Consider the following 20041-nt stretch of genomic DNA (forward strand, 5'->3'; position numbering starts at 1 on the left):
CATGTGCAGTGTGGACCAGAGGAATTAAAGATGAAGCCCCTCTGAGGAGCAGCTAGGTGGTGCTGTGAAGAAAGGAAGTCTGGAGAGGCAGTGAAAGCTGGAGGCTGATGGCTGGGGGGGCCAGGGCAGCTGTTGGCCAGGCTCCAGGCTGGCAGTGTAGACTGAGAGGGATTGAGAGCTGGAGCTTGGAACCCAGCGTTGACTTAGGCTGGTGACTGGCTGACAGGAAATACAGTCTGAGAGGGAAAGGCTGGAAGTTATGTTGGAAAATGAGGGAGAAGAAACAAGGGATGAGGAATGGCTTCAGATTAGGAAGAAGAAGAAAAGAATAGAAGTATCTGCATGTGAAGAAGAGGGAGCAGGCAGGGATGGGAAAAAAAGTAAGGAAAAGGATAGACATTTTATAATGATCAATTTACTAGTTGAAGATGTAAAGTTGGGAGATGTTAATCCCAGGAAAACAGTGGAATGGATTCAATGACATATCAGAGATATAGTAAGAGCTGAAAGAATGCAGAATGGAGACTCCTTAGCAGAATGTACATATAAGCAACAGGCTGAGAAACTTCTTAAACATACAATTTTAGGGAAAACAGAAGTAATTTGCCAGCTACCTAAATTTATGACAGAAGCAAGAAGGCAAAATATATGGGGTTCCCCTAGGCATGACTGAGGATGAAATTCAAAGGGGTACAGGGGAGGACCAAGTGCTGTTTAAGTGATTGATTAGCAGGAGATGGGGAGACCACAACAATCCGAGTAACATTTAAAGGTGCAACGCCACCTGACAGGGTTAATAGAGGCTATCAACCCTTTCCGGTTACACCATATATCCTGGCCCCTTTGGGATGGTATAAAGGTCAAAGGTTTGGGCAGGTGGCAGCTGCCTGAAAGGGGGAAATGAGGTGTGGCACTTGTGGAGGAGAACACTCACATGAGAACTGTATGGAAGGACCCAAACTAAAATGCAGCAGCATGGCAGTGGAATGAACTAGAGAGATACAGAAAATTCAAACGATATGTAAAATATCCTATGCAGAAGCGACCGAAAGATATTCACAGTGAAGGAGGAGGAGCAAAATGCCAGTGAGGGAAAAGAGCTTCTGGGACAATAACATGCAATTCAGGGCAGGGCAGATAATCAAAGGGGAACAGATGAAAATGTACTGCTTGTAGGCAAAGAGGAATATATAGCATGCATGATACAAGTGATTATTCTTTCAGTCTTTTCCCCGTCTGTAAAATAAAATTAAACATTATAACAAAAGTGGCAGAAAAGTATTGCATATAGGCAATCTCCAGATAGACCTCATTCATGCAATTTTAAATGAAGGTAAGAATGTAGTTCAAACAACATGGTTGTAATAGTTTTTCTGATTTAACACACATAGTTTAATAACACATGGCCAGGAGTTAAAGAAAACAGTGTTTGAAATGGAAAACAAACTTGATGTGACATGTATACAAGAAACATGGTTAAGTGAGAAAACTTATGATTAGACTTCTAGGATATGATGTAATCAGACTATGCACTGGCAGACCGGGTGCTAATTTATGCCTAAGCCCCAGGCCTCACTGACCACTTACAGTGGAACAGCTGGAAACCAAGCCAATTCACTTGTGTATTAATATAGATCGGGGTCGGCAACCTTTCAGAAGTGCCGTGCCAAGTCTTCATTTAGTCACTCGAATTTAAGGTTTTGCATGCCAGTAATACATTTTAAAGTTTTTAGAAGGTCTCTTTCTAGAAGTCTATAATATATAACTAAACTATTGTTGTATGTAAAGTAAATAATGTTTTTAAAATGTTTAAGAAGCTTCATTTAAAATTCAATTAAAATGCAGAGCCCCCCAGACCAGCGGCCAGGACAGGACAGGCCAGTGTGAGCGCCACAGAAAATCAGCTTGCACGCCGCCTTCGGCACCTGTGCCATAGGTTGCCCTGATATAGATCAAAGTGATTGTTGAATGTATAAGAACGTATTTGTGTTTAAACTTCATGAAAATCAATGGGATTCTGTAGGAATTGTTTTCATTTATCTGTATCCTATTAAAATGAAACAGCAAATCTTTACACTGTGTATTCCCCTGTAACTAAATAACCCATCAAATGAGAAAGAAGCCTTGTACAATGCAAATGAAGATCTTTAATAGGAAAGTAGTAATTCTAGCACATTTCAAAGCAAGTGGTTTTTGTTTGTGTGATGATCAGAGATCAAAGACTCTAAATGTGCTCCTCTCTCTTGCCCTCAAAGAGCCCATGTAATTACCCTGGGATCTTGCTTTCTGTGAGAAGCCACTACAAGTATGGACACAAGGAAAAAATCTTCATCTCTGGACTGTTTGGATTCTAACGGGGCAAAATAACTGAACTAGAAGATCAGATCCTCAGAGAGTTACTCTGAGTAGCCCTAAAAGATTTTTGGGAAACTCACAAATTACGACGTCTCCGGTACCTTTTGAAATGATAGAGTGCGATTCACCTGTTCATATATATTTTATCTGCCTGACCTTGCAACAGCTCTCATTCCTTTTTCTTAGCCAATAAACTTTTAGGAAGTTTACTATAGAATCGGCTATCAGCATTGTCTTTGGTGTGATCTGGGATGCAAATTGACTTGGGAGTGACTGGTCTCTTGGGACTGGCTGTAACCAGGATTTGTGATTTTTGGTATAAGTGACCATTTATCACATAGACAAGGTGGGTGAGGTAATATCTTTTACTGAAAAAGTTCTGTGTGGCTCGAAAGCCCCTCTTTCACCAACAGAAGTGGGAACTTGTCTCTCTAATATCCTGGGACCAACACTGTCACAACGACACTGTAAAAAGCGACAAAGAGTCCTGTAGCACCTTATAGACTAACAGAAGTATTGGCGCATTCATGGGTGAATACCCACTTCGAAGTGTGTATTCACCCACGAAAACTTATGCTCCAATACTTCTATTAGTCTGTAAGGTGCCACAGGACTCTTTGTCGCTTTTTACAGATCTAGACTAACCCTCTGATAACTACACTGTGTACATTTATCACATATTCTAGCTTGCCTAGTTGGCAAGATAGAGTCTGGAGTGTCTAAGAGGACTGCCTGTGACTCAATTATAAGATTGTTGTAGTAATTTAGGCATTCCTATCTGTTACTGGCTTGGTAAAATCTAATGAGAGACTGTACCGCCAGTTGGGGGTGTCTGCCCTGCTTTGGACACTTCGCTCTAACTAGGGTGACCATATAGCAAGTCTGAAAAATTGGGACAGGAGGTGGGGGGTAATAGGTGTTTATATAAGAAAAAGCCCCAAATATCAGCACTGTCCCTATAAAATCGGGGCATCTGGTCACCCTTGCCCTAACGTAGGCACTCACAATCGTGAGCGACTCCAGACAGCGAGACACAGACGGGACAGAGAAATAACAAGAGGAGGAGGGATCTGTATATTTATAATGGAAGGTTGTAGTTATGGTAACATAGAAGTACACAACTTAAGTTTTGAGTGCAACATTGTTGAGATTCCTCTGCAGAATAAGAGCATCTTTATACGAATCTATAACATTTACAACCCACGTAAAAAGCCAGACAATCTAGAACAAGAAGAGTTTGTTAATGGTGTCAAAGGCCTGTATATTATTTGTGGAGACCTTAATGAATTATGGGGAAGTAGGAAAACTGATTATAATGGCAAATGCCCGAAACAGTTCACTGACATGCACAAACTGGCATTGCTCGTTACTGGAGTAACTACTAGGTTTTATTTGGTGGATGGAACAGTTTCACGTTTAGATCTGGGAATTGTAACAAGTAATATAGCAAGTAAATGCAGCTGGAAAATCAATAAAGAAGATGGAATGGGAAATGATCACTTCCTTATGCTAAATTACGTATCCACACCATGGTAGTGTTGAAAACACTGAAAGGATTCCTACCTGGAGCCTTAGAAAAGCAAACTGGGAACTCTCTAAGAGTTAGTGTGCAGAGTTTCTAAGTACCAATTGTATAAGTGATAATCTAGAGGAATTTTATAATAAGATAATAAAGGGAGTTATAGCAGGAGCCAACCTAGCTATATGTAAGAAATCTAATTGCCGCAAACTCAGAAACCCAGTTCCCTGGCAGAATGAAGATTGTAAAGCAGCAATTAAAGAATGAAATAATGCATACAAACAAGCAAAAATACAATAAACAGCAAGAACTTAATGAATGATAAAAAATATAAACCAGTGGCACAAAGAATTATTAAAAAGGCCATAAAAGAGAGTTGGAGACTGTATTGTGAAAAACTGAATAAAAATTCTGAGGTTTCAGAGAGAGAAACAAGTTAAAACAATGAATGAAATATGGAGTAAAATCAAAATCAAATGCACAGCTGGGTTTATAGTAAATGATAAAGTTGAAAGCTCTAACTTAGGAACAGTGGACATTTTAGCAAAAGAGTTCCAAAAAGTCAGTAGTGAAACAAATCCAAGTAAAGAGTTTTGTGGGGGCGGGGGGGAAAGAATGTTTGCTGAAGAAAATGGTGAGCTCTTACATGGCTGGATAGAACATAAGGACAATGAACTGAATGAAAATTTCAGCATACAGGAACTCAAAAATCTATAGACAAAAGTAAAAATACAGCCCCAGGGAAAGACAGTATAAGTACTGTATATACTTGTTCATAAGCTGAATATTTATGGTAAAAAAAGTGATGCATCAAAGAACAGGGGTTGGCTTAGAAACGAGTCTACACCAAAATTTGATGATTTTAAACTCTATGGCAGGGGTCGGCAATCTACGGCAGTGTGCCAAAGGTGGCACATGAGCTGATTTACTGTGGCACCCTGCTGCCAGCCTGGTGTCCCCGCCACTGGCTCCACTCAGCCTGCTGCTGTCCTGGATGGATGAAACCCTGGGCCAGCAGTGGGCTGAGTGGGGCTGATGGCTGAGACCTTGGCTGGCAGGGGGCGGTGGACGGAACCCAAGACCAGCAGTAGGCTGAGCGGCTCAGCCTGCTGCCGGCCTGGGATCCCAGCCGCTGGTCCACTCAGCCTGCTGCCAGTCTGGGGTTCCATCCACCAACCCCTGTAAATGTAAAATGTATTACTGGCACGCAAAAACCTTAAATTGCCACGAATAAATGAAGACTTGGCACATCACTTCTGAAAGGTTGCCGATCCCTGCTCTATGGAATCATTGAATTGAATATCTAATACACTGTCATTTTGTTTACCTGGAGCGTCTGCAGGCATGGAGCCCCTCAGCTCCCTGTGGCCGCCGTTTGTGCCACTTCCCGCAGCTCCCATTGGCTGGGAATGGCGAACCGTGGCCACAGGGAGCTGAGGGGCTCCATGCTTGCAGACGCTCCAAGTAAACAAAATGTCCCGACCCACCAGCAGCTTACCCTGATAGGCCGGGAGCCAAAGTTTTCAAACCCCTGAAATAGGGTCGGCTTATGAAAGGGTCATACAGTTTTTGCTATTTTTACCTATCCATTTTGGGGGGGTCAGCTTATAAATGAATGGGCTAATGAATGAGTATGAGTATGGTAATGCAATGCTTAACACCTAGTAGAAGGGAGTTTAAGAGTTTTATGGAAATGATATAATAATACACGGAGACAAGGATTACTACTGGCAGAATGGAAGCAAGTGGTGGTTATACTGATAGGAAAGCCTGGCAAATTATGCACAAGACCTGATGCATATAGACCTATTCTATTGTTCTCACGTTGTGTGTGGATGAAATTATGGAAAGAGTGATACATGAGAGATTAGTAGCATTCCTGGGGAAAAAAAAGAAATCGTAAACTGTGCAAAGGGGTTTCAGGAAAAGTAGATGCAGAGTTGATCGTATTGTAAGATTAGAAACAGAAATACAAAAAAACCTCACAAGGAACAGGGGGGTTATGATAGCTGTCTTTCTGGACATCGAAAAAGCATATGACATGCTATGGAGGGAAGGATTGCTGGAAGTCACAACTGGAATAAAAGGAAGAATGTTGTGGTGCATAAGAAACTTCTTATGTGATAGAATCTGGCAATTGCAATACACTGAATATTTATAAATAAAAGGTATGATTGTGTCACAGAGGTCACAGATTCTGTGACTTTCTGGGACAGGATTGGAGCAGCCTGTCGGCCCCGGAGATGATGGAGCAGCTGACGGGTGGCCTAACTGCTGGAGCGGCAGCCCCAAGGCTGAAGCAGCAGCCAGGTTTCAATCAGTCCTCCTCCAGGGTATTTTTAGTAAAAGTCAGGGATAGGTCATGGGATTCTGTGACTTTTCGTTTATTGCCCATGACCTGTCTCTGATTTTTATTAAAAGTACCTGTGACAGAATGTTAACCTTATATATAAACTTACTAATGACACTCCACAGGTGTTTAACATTATGATTAATGATCTCCCAGAAAGTATACGGGCAGGAATAGGTATCGCTCTACTTGCAGTTGACTGTGCAATATGGGTCAAACACAGAAGACTTAAGATAGCTGAGGAGAGAACCCAGGAGGTCCTCAGGGCGATTTCACAATGGGGAGATACTTGGGGATTTAAGTTCTCCCTGGCTAAAACAAATCTTTACAAGATAATTGGGGAAGAATGGAACCTTTATGCTGAAAAAATACAGGTAGTTCAAAATTTTACTTTCTTAGGAGTTATGTTTGATAAATGAACTCATCTAGATAATCTCACGACTAAATATAAAGATAGGATTCATTTGTTTAAAGTATTGCTGGGAACAAATGGATGGCAGATAAGAACACTTTGCTAGTGCTGTATAGGACATTAATAAGATAAGTTGTAGATTATGGGTACCACGCCTTTAGTTCAGCTTCTGAATCAACACTAAAAATATGAGCGCTGATCCAAGCCCAAGCTCTTTGAATTGCATGTGGGGGGACTATTATGACTCCATTGTGTGGGATGCCGATAGCAAGCAGAGAAATGCCTCCATTATACCCAGCCACAAACCGGTGGGTTAGCAGTGAGTCCAACGACAGAGCATCAAAATGCAAAGAACATATAAAACACTCACCAGTCTGGAAGCTTTTCCTGTGCTCCTTGGCCATGATTCTGTTATTGGGGGCATAACTAGGCACAGGGTTGTCATACCAGGTATCCATTACACCATGGCCAGATTTACTGTGGTAGTGTCTGCAATCCAAGAACATGCAGATAATTAAAGAGACGGTAATAGAAACACTCCAGGTAACCTCTCACCTCCCTCTATTGATAAAAATATGTTTCAAACACAGCACCACCTCAGAGATACAAACACCTCGGGAATAGAGGTTGTTTGTAACTCTGAAATGTTCAGAACTCTGAGCAAAATGCTGTGGCTGTTCTTTCAAAAGTTTACAAATGAACATCGACTTATTATAGCTTTGAAATTTACTATGCAGAAGAAAAATGCTGGTTTTGACCATCTTAATTTAAATGAAACAAGCATAGAAAGTTTCTTTACCTTGTCAAATCTTTTTTTTAAACTTTCCCTTTATTTTTTTTAGTAGTTTACATTAACACTGTACTGTATTTGCTTTTTTTTTTGTCTCTGCTGCTGCTGACAGATTCCGTGCTTCCAGTTCCAAAGGAGGTGTGTGGGTGACTGATCAGTTAGTAACTCTAATGTTGGTTACTCTGAGGGTTTACTGCATTTGCCATGGCACTCCCTGCTGAACGGTGATAGGACAGAACCTCAGCAAATAAAAAAACCTCTTGCTTCCTCCATCTGGCTACAAATTCAGTGTCAAGTGAACTACAGTATTTTCACAAGTGCACAGCAGCAGTCTAACTCTCCTCCCTTTGAAGTCTATAGTACAGCTCCCATTGACTGCACTGGGAGCAGCGTTAGGCCAGTGCTGAGCACTTTTGAAAATCCCACCCAGGGGTGCCTCTAGCTTTTTTGCCGCCCCAAGCACGGCAGTCAGGCAGCCTTCAGCAGCTTGCCTGTGGGAGGTTCCCTGTCCTGTGGATTCGGCGACTTGCCTGCAGGAGGTCTGCTGGTCCCGCGGCTTCGACGTACCCGCCGCTGAACTGCTGCCGAATCTGCAGGACCGGAAGACCTCCCGCAGGCAAGCCGCCGAAAGCTGCCTGACTGCCGCCCTTGCAGGGACCGGCAGGGCGCCCCCTGCGGCTTGCCGCCCTAGGCATGTGCTTGGAGTGCTGATGCCTGGAGCCACCGCTGACCCCACCTTTATCTTTTGATAGTGCAGAAGTTTCAGGGCACATGCACAGTGACGACCACCACATACAACTCTTAGGGACAGAGGTATAAAAGAAAAAATGGACTCTTCCAACCAAATGAACTGAAAGTCAGCCTCTCCACCTCTCTGCTCCTCACCTCCCAGGCAGAAGCTTGAGAAAAGAGAGATGGATCTTACAGTGTGGCCTTGCGTTCAGAAAACTTGGCCTCTATCAAAACAAGCAAGAGATGCACTAGTTGCTGCAGAAAACAAAAAGGAATTCCTTCTTTCTGCACCTAAGTGCAAACCCTCCACAACAGACACATTTCAAAAAAGCAGCCTTAACCAGCACATAGGAAGTGTGGATTCCTTTATATTATATGGGCTTATATGAAGGTCACAAAAGTCATATGGCTTTTATGAATCATTGCAAGATGCAGTAAATTGTATGTGAGATGGAGGAAAAAATCTCTGTTAGGTACACAGAGAATGCAAAAGGGTTAAAATAAATGGATCCTTAATTCACTTTTGGGGCTCGAGGTCTTCTATTAGACTCACTGAACCCAGTGCAATTAGTTGCATTTGTGTTATTGTCCCAAAACATGCATCTAAATGGTGATTTATGAAATTAGTGCAATCATACACACAAGCTTAACTCTGCCGATGGCAAACATATGTTTTCAATAAGAAGTCCATTTGAATATCAGGATGTGCTTAATAAGCAGAGCTTCTTGACCTATTTATTTTGAATAATTTTCATTACAAATTCAATCAATTTTTTCTGGCTAATAAATCATTCAGAACCAATTCCAGTTGTAAATGCATTCGTTATTCATATGTGCTCACTGAATAGCTTCTATCTTTCTTCGCCTACTGGTTGTTCAAACTGCACATATTGTGACTCTTTGGCATTTCTCATTGGTGGTGAGTGATTGATCACCCGAGCAATCTGGTACCATTTCTGCTCCCTGGAATGGATGACGGGAACTTCTGACATAGCCTAAAATTTGTGAAAATGTTAAAGTAGTTGTCTGAATACTAATAAATCAATACATAATAATGATACCAGGAGACAAACTCAACACTTATTCCCAAAAACAGTCACAAGGCAGTTTGGGGTTGTGATTTTTTTTTTTTAAAAAGGAGCCTGCTGCTAAGTCAAGAAACAGCAGAGTGAGCATTTTCTGAACAGACCTCATGGTACGGTATGTTACTGAGAAGTCAGTGTTGTGCCAAATCTAGAACCAAGTAAATAATTTTCCCTCAATCATTTGTCAGATTTCACCCTTCTTTCCTGTTCATGACACATTCCTGAAATGTTCAGAGTACCTGTGTGACACAGGGCCAGAAAGAGTTAAGCATTCGGCAGGATAAATGACTCAAATTCAACCCTTAAAAAAATATGGGGAGATAATGTTTGTGTTTTTACATATATATTGGTAGAGGTCAACAATGTAATCAAACAATCCCTGTCTATGCTGTATTCTGTTAATTCAGAGATCAAAAGGACATCTTAACATTTAAATGAACTGTAAACATAAGATATCGCTGTATTAATCTCTCTTTGAAACATACAGCAAATCATCTGCGAATGGTGGAAAAGCAGGCAATTGCCTTATGTTAATCTGTGTGAATAATTACCAGAGATGCTTAGGAAATGGATCCACTTCAAAGTCCCTATGAGTGCCTATAGTTCGCCGAAGCACTCCAAGCTGTCATAAGAAGGCCTGAACCTGTATAAAGATGTTTGGGTCCTGATCCTTTTTATCTCAGATCTGCTTGATGTTTCATGCAGGGGAAACCTAAGCCATAAGGACTGAGATCCCAGTTCTGACTGGACCACCCTGAATATAAAAATTGGACTATAACCTATGGACTAATTCTGAAAGAACTCTTTGCAACTACAAAGCTCACTATCTCTTCTATGAATCTGAATCTCAAGAACTGTACTCATGTGTGTATGTATACTGATCTTTTAACCAATTCTCACTCTCTTTTCTTTTTTAATAAATTTTAGTTTAGTTAATGAGAATTGGCTGTAAGCATGTATTTCGGTAAGATCTGGAATATTCATAAGCTGGGAGGTAATGTGTCCAATCCTTTGGGATTGGAAGAACTTTTTTATATGATGACTAAGATTTTCAGTAATCCTCAACATATTTGACTTGAGTATCTGGGTGGAGGCCTGAGGCTGGGTTACTTTAGGGGAACTGTGTTGCTGTCTTCTGGATAACCAGTGAGGTATTGTACAAGCTGTTTTGTGCTGGTTTGATAAATCTGAGCTCTGGAATATCCACCAGCTTTGGGGTTTGTCTGCCCCATTCTTTGCAGTTCACCCTAACTGAGTGACCTCAGTTGGCTCCCCTGGGACTCCAGTCACAATCTGTTATTCCAACTTGTTCATGAAATTCTTTTGCAATTTTTCCACTATCTGAATGTCTTGTTAACAGTTAACTGAAAATATCTAATATTTACATTACAAATATTGTTCCCAACTGGTTACTTACCTGGGACATGGGATATTTCTTTTGCTCCCTGATTGGATATCAGATCAATAACTAACATGCATAGAAGAATTACCATCCTAAATGCAGTATTTAGAATATTCAAGCTCATAATTAGCTTTTCATGGGTATGTAAAGCTTGACCACTCAAATGGTTGAGGAAATCAAACCTGAATGGGTTGAACTGACATTCCCATTTGAAAAGTAATAAATATTCATGGCAAGTTTTTTCTCACAATTTACTCTGTTCTAGTTATTAGTGTCCTGATCCACAATGTTCAGTTTGGAAGCCTGGCTCTTCAAAGAATACACTGTAGCAAAAAAGATCTAACTTCCTGTGGGAAGTAAAGTCATCAGACCAAGGGACTGGATTCAGACACACTGGATTCTATTCTCAGTTCTGCCACAGACTTCATATGTCCTTGGCTTGGGCAAATGACTTAATTTTTGCATGCCTCTGTTACCCATCTGCAAAATGTGGAGGAGGAGAATACTTTTCTCGCGATCCTTGGTCTGTGTTGCCTGTTTAGACTATAAATTCACTGAGGTAGGGTCTCCCTAATGTGTTTGTACAATGCCTAGCACATCTCATTGGTGCCTTCCCTAGGTACTACTGTATTACAAAGAAATAACCTAATTTCAGTACTGATTAGATAAAATATAGCCATCTGAATTCCATGCTTAGGACCTGATGCTGATACATCCTGGCAGAATAATATGGACACGGTTGGTCAAAAATGTTGTGTACAAATGTTTCCGCAGTTTGTGGGATGAGAACAACAAATTCCAAGAGCTTCAGCTATGAAAGAGTGCCTAAATATTAACACTGGCCCCATAGTTTATGGAAAGGAGGTGTGTAAACTCAGCTTAGAGGTGATAGTGTGGGCACATTCCATCACTCGTTCAAGTTAGAATTAGCATATATTGTAAGAGCCCACTCACCGGCTCCTAATCGTTTTCCTGTCATATTAAATATGTTGAGAATTGGCAATATCCACAGCGCTGCTTTCAAGCAAATCACTTTCTCTTCACACCTCTGAAAAGCTTCCATGAAATGGCATTGCAGGAGCAAGGGGCTAGGGTTCCATAACTATTCTGGGACCCTGCCAATGAGCGACATTTTTACACAGCCATTTCTGCAGCTTTTTGACTGACTTTCAGTTTAATGGAGTAATGCCAGCAGACTTTGCCTTGCTGCCTGCCCCAGTACAATCACGTTTTTTTCTGGTATACGTGTGGGTGGTTCACTTCTGGGATCATCTCCATTTACTCTCTGCCTGAGGAAAGGAGTGCAACACGCCTCTCTCAAGCTTCTGCGGCCCCCACATTGGCTGACTTACTGCAGGTGCACCACTGATGAGCACTTGAGGAAACCATACCCAGAAGGAAGGGTTAGCCTGACTGTAATCCTTGGAGGGAGATGGATAAGGAGGTGCTGCCTTTCTCGGGGGTCCAAGTGTGGTGCTTCCACAGCACCCCCAGGCCCTGCCAGCCTGAAGTCTCAGACCCCTTGCTCAACAGCTTGCCTAGACTCCTGGGCCATCCCAGAGCTGAACAACTTGGAGGTTTTTTAAATGTAAAACAAGACTAGAAAGGTATTGAGAGATCCCTCGTAGTTCTGTATTTGCCTGCTAAAGACAGTGACTAGGACCTACTGTGAGTCAAGGGATGAACAAGACAGATTGTCAACAAACCTAGACCCAAGCCCCCTCTCACCTACCATGTAAAGCAGGCAACACTTGCCCCCACGCTTGTGCAGTTTCTCTGGACTCTCTCCCTGTGTCCTCTATCTCACTACTTATGTCTACCTCACAGAACTGGAAGGGACTCCAAAAGGTCATCAAGTCCAACGCCCTGCCTTTATTAGCAGGACCAAGCACTGACTTTTGCCCGATCCCTAAGTGACCCCCTCAAGGATTGAACACATAACCCTGGGTTTAGCAGGGCAATGCTCAAACCACTGAGCCATTATCTTCCACAGCCTCCCAGCATGCACTGGGGATGCCTTTCCAGGAAAGAGAATGCAAGCAGCATGTAGGTTATTTCTGAGCAGCATCAATCTGTTTTTTTACGCTGAAGGTGGAGGTTCTCCAAATCCTTCCACCCCGTCCTTCCGTTTTGTGTGCCATGGTCCCTCACTCCCACCCCCAGCCCATTTCTCTAGGTTTTCCTTGAGCTTGCACCTCTGCACCATGCAATGAGGGGGAGAGAGAAACGGATATGGCGGATGTTCCTGCAATCTAGGGAAATGACAGAATGTGGAAGAAACACTACACAGAGAATCACATACCTTGGCATTTTTTCCTACTAGTTTGTAGGCTCCTTTCTTTTGAATACATAATTACCAAAGCATGCCTTGCTTACCTGAGAGCTTTGTGTAGTATATTTAGAAATGTATGACACTACGTCACTTCTGATAAGCACCCTTTACCAGCAAAAGGCAAAATTGCCATATTGCACATAAAAAAAGCAAACAAACAAAGAACCACCCACAGATTCAGTGTATTTGCCCAATAGCAACAAAAAAAATAACGTAAAAAATTAAGTAAGTTTTTTGCCTGAAGTACTATTCAATTTCTTACAAATGTGTCTTGGAGATGGACGTCACTAGGGTTTGGTAATGGAATACTCACACCCTTAGGTCAGAATGTACAGTATATTTCAATGTAATCCTATATCCTCTCTCTTTATGCCCTTTGAATAAATAAATAAAAATAAAAATAATAAAATAAACTGAAACCAACTAAGAAAAGCACCAAAGTGAGATTGAGGTTAGTTGCATATTCCAATGCTGGATGCAATGGACATAAATCTGTGTGCAACGACTTGTAAGATGGGCTGCATAATATCTCAACCATTTCATTTGTCGTTTGCAACACAAACAAAGTTGATAACAAAACCTAATCAACGTCTTTTGTGAAATGAAGTGGCCTCAGCCCAGTTCTGTACGTCCGTATCACACAAAGGATCCATGCAATTGGCTCTCTTTGCAGCAGACTCAGGCAAGGATTGAGTGGACTTGGTGCCTGAACGACTGCGTGTGAAGGCATATTGAGAGGGTAATCTGGGGAAGCCTGCTTTGCTATTGCCTGTTCTGTGGACAAACAGCTTTAGGCTCCAGGGCTGCAAACCCACATCCCTACACACTTTAAGCTACCCAGCCCCACCTGAACTAGCGGGTAGGAAATTCCCTGCTCAAAAGCATCTTTTAAGAGCGTTCTCTTCACCTACTCTCACAAATACAATGGCTCTTGCTATCTATTGCAGAGAGGGAATGTCTCCCTGCCGTGCCTTCCTGAGCATCCCTTTTGTGCTTCTCCAAGGGTTCTCTCTGGTCTCCCCTCTCACCCAGGCTCCTGCCAAATCTTGTCTCTTCTCCATGTTTATTATCATCTTCCCCTGCCTCCTTTCCACCAGCCAAAACTGGATCACACCATGGTTCTCTCTTATTGAGAATATCGTAATTTCCTCTCCCATCTTGACAGCTTTCAGTCAATACAACAGCCGCTCTGACAATGTCACCTCCCTTTCTCCTGGTTCCCTGTCTCTTTCCACATACAGATCAACTGCCCTGCTCTCACTTTGAAAGGGATCCACAGGACTGGTGCTATGGCCCCAACTTTGGAACAGTCTCTAGGAGGAACTCCTTCAGTGTGCCAGACCCCCTGGGGATCTTGCTTTTCCTCCTGGGTAAGCTTCACTGCCTCCTCCGACTGGACCTCTAGGCCTGCAGCACGCCTGCTTTGCTTGCACCGTGAGCACCGTCAGTAAGTCCAACTGAGACAGACCCTTGATGGAGACTTGTACACTCTTCAGGGTTTCATGCACCTTGTCAACCATTTGCAGTGATACTCACACAACATTGTCAAAAGAGCAGCATTTATTTATTATCTGGAACACAGCGTAGGAAGTCCTTAGGGTAACACAGAGAACTGAAGGTTAAAGCAGAGTCCATTCTGGTTAGCCCAGAGCCCAGCCAAGCTGTAGTGAACCTGGGTTCAAGCTTTGTCTGTCCTTCTGTCTGATCTCTTTTGTCAAACTCCAGGTGTGAGCCCTGACTCCTTCAGCAGCCAACCCTTGCCTCCCCCTTCAATCTCACGTCTCCAGTCTTTTAGTCTCAAGCTGGAGGATTGCTGTTCAGCTTCCCTGAGGAGCGGACGGGAAATCCATATCCCTCTGGGTGATTGGTTGCTAGGTGTGAATGTGCTGGGGACTGAATTTGCCATTGTCTTCTCAGATGTTTCATTGATAGGGAAACTAAGGCCCCGACAGCTAAGCAATACCCACCCCTATGTGTCTCAGCCCGCTGGGAGAGCAAACAGTCCCCTTCCACCCTAGGCACATAGGGAAAACTGAGACACAAACTGGCCTCTCGAAAATATTGCAAAATATTCCCACTTTGTCACAGGGGCCCAGATACTCTCTCAGTTCCCCTCTTCCTGCTCTTCAATCCATCCCTTTGTTCCTTTCATCTTCTCCTCCGACTCTCCCATTCATGCTTTTTTCATAGCATGAAACCTATGCCTGGAATGACATCCCTCTTCCAAGAATCCCTTCATTCCCTCAGAATCCCCTTTCCTCCACCTACCCTCCCATACTGGTAACTCCAGGAGCTCTTCTACTAGTGCACTGCAAGGAGCAGGTCTCAGACTGTTGTGTGGACACCCTGTTTCCCATTTGCAATCACGTGAGCTACCTTTCCTCCCACGTGTGGGTATGCAGGACACCGCACTTCCCACACATATCCCACAACATCTGTGTGACAACTGCAGCACTTGGGGCATGGCAAATAACATTAGGAAAGTGATTGTGCATTGTTCAGAATCCAGTGCAAGGAGTGTTTTGTCCTTTCCAGAAAAAAAGTTAACCAGACTGGCTCTTCAGTCTATTTTCCTCTCTTATCTATTCCTCTATGTCCTCTGAACCTGCTTCTCAGACACCTGCTCCCCTCTTCTGTGTGTTTCCTCTTCTCTTGCAGCAGCACCTCCTAGCTTAGATTTTTCCCCAGGACAGGTATCCAGGCTCCTTTTTTTTTTTTTTTTTTTGGAATAAAGCAGCAGATAACAAGGATGTAGACTAGAGTCATGTAGGGTGACCAGATGTCCCGATTTTAGAGAGGCAGTCGCGATATTTGGGGCTTCTTCTTATATAGGCCATTATTACCCCCCACGCCATGTCCTGATTTTTCACACTTGATGTTTGGTCACCCTAGAGTCATGTGACCTGCCAACTCTCCTTTCACTATCAGCAATGGTTCTGTGGACCATAGTTTGACAACTGCTGGCCTGAGCATCTCTTCTTCCACTACCTCAATCTCTACTTAAAAGTATTAGCATTCATACAATTCACTCAGACAATGTACTATTCTTTAACCTTGCCCCCTCGTTTTCCTATGCTCCTCCTCGATCAGCAATGGTTTGCACAATGACAACAGTTGCACGAGGATGGACTCATTGGCCAATTATCATGCTTTTTTTTCTTGCAAGGCAGGAATTGACTAGACTCGTGTCCATGATTCTAGACTAACAGGCTATTTTTATTCATAATCAATGCATGCATGCTTTTTTCTTCCTCTATGAATCGATTTCTTTTATACAAGTGGCAGAATGTGCAGTATATTTCAATGTAATCCTAGAAACTTTCTCTTTCTGCTCTTTGAATAACTAAATACAAATAAAAATAATAAAATAAATGGAAACCAACAGAGAAAAGCACCAAAGTGAGACTGAGGTTAGTTGCATGTTCCAATGCTGGATGCAGTGGACATAAATCTGTGTGCAACAACTTGTAAGATGGGCTGCATAATATCTCAGTGCCCAAAGTCATTATCATTTAACTGACTTTTATACCTCAAATTATAGAATTCACTTTTTAAAAAATGCAAAAACACTTCTCAAAGCTACACAAATTTATGTACACTGTGCATCCTGAGGAAGTTTCAGCAGTGCATGCTAAATGAATGAGCAACATGGAAAACATTTAGAATGTTTGAAAGAAAGCATTCGCTACTACTGAACAGCACTACGGAAAGACCAGTTAGAGAAAAGCACCATAAATAGGTATATTGTTTTGGAATAATATACGGTAATTAGAATACAGACCTGCAAGTAAAAATATTGAACTTGGCATTGTCCTGCAATTTGAGAGATGGATGGGAGTTTTCATGGAGATGTGAATGCCCACTTAAGACAATCAGATGAACTACCAGCTGGCAAATACTAGAATATACAATAAACTTTGGACAACAGTGCCTCATAATTCTTCAAAGACACATTAAATGCCCACTCTCCGTCCTCCTATTCATTAACCTGACAAATATTGAAAATGATATCTATGAGGCTGTTCAAGACATAATAGATACTTTCTGGTGATATACCATGTAGATCATGTGCCAAATTTTCAACTGCTCAGACCCACAATCGGGGCCAGATTTTCAAAAGAGCTCAGCTCACACTTAAACAATGAAACCATGAGCAGATTTTGAAGTGCTGAACATCAAACACCTCCCATTGTGACACTTATGGTCAGATATTCAACAGACCTCAGCATTCAACAGGCTCAAAATCTGGCTGCTTATTTTGGTCCCTAAATGGGAGCTAAGCTCATTTAAAAATTCTAGCCAGAAGGCAATTGAAATGCACGCACGATGCACTGAAATCAGTATATCATAACGTGAAACACCCAGGCCGCTGTGGATATTTCAACTCTTTGATAATGGTCTACTGCCACCTTGAAGTTGTTAGTCTGTAAAAGGGAATACAACATGACATGCAGCAGAGTTAATTGTCAAGGGAACAATTCCCAGCCTGCTATTGTCCCTGAGATCACCCAGAATATCCTTGATATTTCAAGATTTCTGTAGGGGGATGATAAATGCATCTGATAGATGGTCCCAAAAGCAGACACTAGTTAAAAATAGAGAACAATGGAGAGGGTACCAAGAGAGAGACACATGATTACAATGGGTTGAATAATTCAGTTCCTGAATAATGCCCTGTCAATATTCAGGATGTTATGCAAGAAGAGATGGCAATTTTTTAAAATGTGTAATGATGTGTCTCTTGGTATCTCTGCTGTTGCACTTCATTTTACAGCCCTCTATATAATTTTTAGATCATCTCTGCGATTTTATACAGAATAGTGAGATAATTTACTCAGACTTTTTTTCCCCGTTACTATTGAAATCTCCTTAGCATACAACAATAAGAAAACAACATTACGTATGGGGCTCATACACAGACATATAAATGAAAATGATGTCTTCAGTGATCTCTGATTGCTCCATCTGAGGACTCATTTCCTCATCATTGTGTCCACTGAGCTCTCATGTTTACCCAAATTTCATATTGTGCATTATAAAAAGCTTTGCTGAAGGCCATTACGTGACTTCCAAATTGACAGAGAGGAATTCTGTTCTTAGTCATGGAAATTAACAACATTCCCACCTGATCTGGAAAATGTTGCAAGATATCATCTGAGCTACCTAAACCCAGGCAACTACACTTTCTGTTCTGCGCACACATCTTCTGTTATCTGAATTTTGTACTGCATTGCTCAGTTAGAGACTTTATTCATATTAGCAAAATAGCTTGCAAATCCAATTAGGCTTAAAGAAACCTGATTCTTTGACTCTTTTGCTGAAAGAGCACAGCAGGCTGTGGGCTTTTGGTAATTAGCAGGTGTGTATTTTCAGCATCATTGGGACTAGCATTTTTCTCCAAAAGCAGAAGACAGATTAGTTTAGTCTCTGGTACAACAGCCAAATATTTAATGTTACAGACTTGGAATGGAAAAGCTAGTAGGGGTGTGAATTACTGAGAGATCATGAAGTCAGCATCCAAGAAAGCTTCACACATCTAGGTACTGAGATGATAGAAAACTTTTGTTAAACCATTGGGAAAGGGAATAGTAGAAAATGCTACAATCTGTCATATCTAGGGCCTGATTCTCATGCCTGTCAAGTCTAGGGTTGCCATATTTCAAGTTCCCAAATAAAGGACACTGCCGGGGCAGGGGGAAAACTGGAGGGTATGTGTACACTGGAAGGGGCTATTTGGGGGTTGTGGAGGGGTGTGCGTGTGTGTGTACTGGGAGGGGTGCTGGAGGGGTGTGTGTACTGGGAGTGGGTATTTGGGGGTGCTGGAGGGGTGTGTGTGTGTGTGTCTGTGTGTGTGTACTGAGCAGGGGTGCTGGAGGGGTATGCGGACTGGGAGAAGTTATTTGGGAGAGTGCTGGAGGAGATACCTGCAGTCTCACTCTCGAGGCCGGGAGCAGTGTCATGCTCCCTGTCATGGTGGTAAGGTGGCTGACGCATGCCTGGGAAGCAGCACCAGCCCAGTCAGTCAGTTCCTCCCTGTGGACCTCTTCCCCTCCCCAGGGCAGGGATCCAGGCCCTGGCCCTGTCACCCCTCCCAGCTGGGCTCTGAGGCCCCGCGGCGGGGCAGGTGGACTGGCCAAGAGGTGCTTGGCAGCTCCTCTTCCCTGGCATAGCAAGCTAAGGTGGGTGGGATCCAGCAGCTGTGGGTGCAGCGGAGGGCCCAATCAGGGCACGGAGACAGCTCTTTGAGTTGCAATGTCGGCTTCGTTTGGAAAAATCCTGAACATTTCCTCTTATTTGAAAAATCTGCCCTGACAGAAGGTGGACTCACGTCCGGGACAACCCAGACATATGCAAACCCTAGTTAAGTCTTCTTAGCACCAGTCCCTTGACATAAAGCTGCCTTCAGCATGGTAAAGCAGGTTCCCTGACACTTCCCTCTGTGTGGCTGGGAGGCAATGCGGCTGGAGCATCTCTCCATTCCTGTGATACTGTATCTAGCTGCCAGAGCAACCCCCTAGGGCCATGCACAGCCGGGTGTAAAACAGAATACAGCAGCTGCTCTATATTACACTTGGGACTGGGCAAAGCTAGGCACACTAGCAGGGCAGTAGGGAGAAATGTGGTCATGGTGTTGACGATGCTGTACCTGTTTTTGTACTAATTACAGGATTTCATTCTCCAAAGCTATTAATTCGGCACCCTCCACATCAGTAGTACATTTCCAAATAAAGTAACCAGGCTGACCTGCAAATTTACTTTCCTTTCAAGCTTCAAGGGAGGTGATGCAGCAAATCTGCCTGCAAATGTAGGACTACTCTATCCTGCCCATTAAAGCAATTTGATGGACATATGTTTCAGTTGGACCCTGACTGCAACTGCAAAATGAAAATGGGGAGGAGGGATAGCTCAGTGGTTTGAGCATTGGCCTGCTAAACCCATGGTTGTGAGTTGAATCCTTGAGGGGGCCATTTAGGGAACTGGGGTAAAAATCTGTCTGGGGATTGGTCCTGCTTTGAGCAGAGGGTTGGACTAGATGACCTTCTGAGGTCCTTCCAACCCTAATC

The 20041-nt window shown here is 42.8% G+C and overlaps 1 protein-coding gene across 1 annotated transcript in view; it reads right to left on the minus strand.

Annotated features, from left to right (window-relative positions):
• NECAB2 (N-terminal EF-hand calcium binding protein 2) overlaps positions 1 to 20041 on the minus strand; it is a 295013-nt gene that overhangs the window by 39940 nt on the left and 235032 nt on the right. The window contains exon 7 of the mRNA XM_030582141.1: positions 7007 to 7125. Within this exon, the coding sequence (XP_030438001.1) occupies positions 7007 to 7125 (119 nt within the window). The remainder of the gene's footprint in view (positions 1 to 7006; positions 7126 to 20041) is intronic.

Source organism: Gopherus evgoodei, chromosome 12 (genome assembly GCF_007399415.2).
Source record: "Gopherus evgoodei ecotype Sinaloan lineage chromosome 12, rGopEvg1_v1.p, whole genome shotgun sequence".
Taxonomy (NCBI): domain Eukaryota; kingdom Metazoa; phylum Chordata; order Testudines; family Testudinidae; genus Gopherus; species Gopherus evgoodei.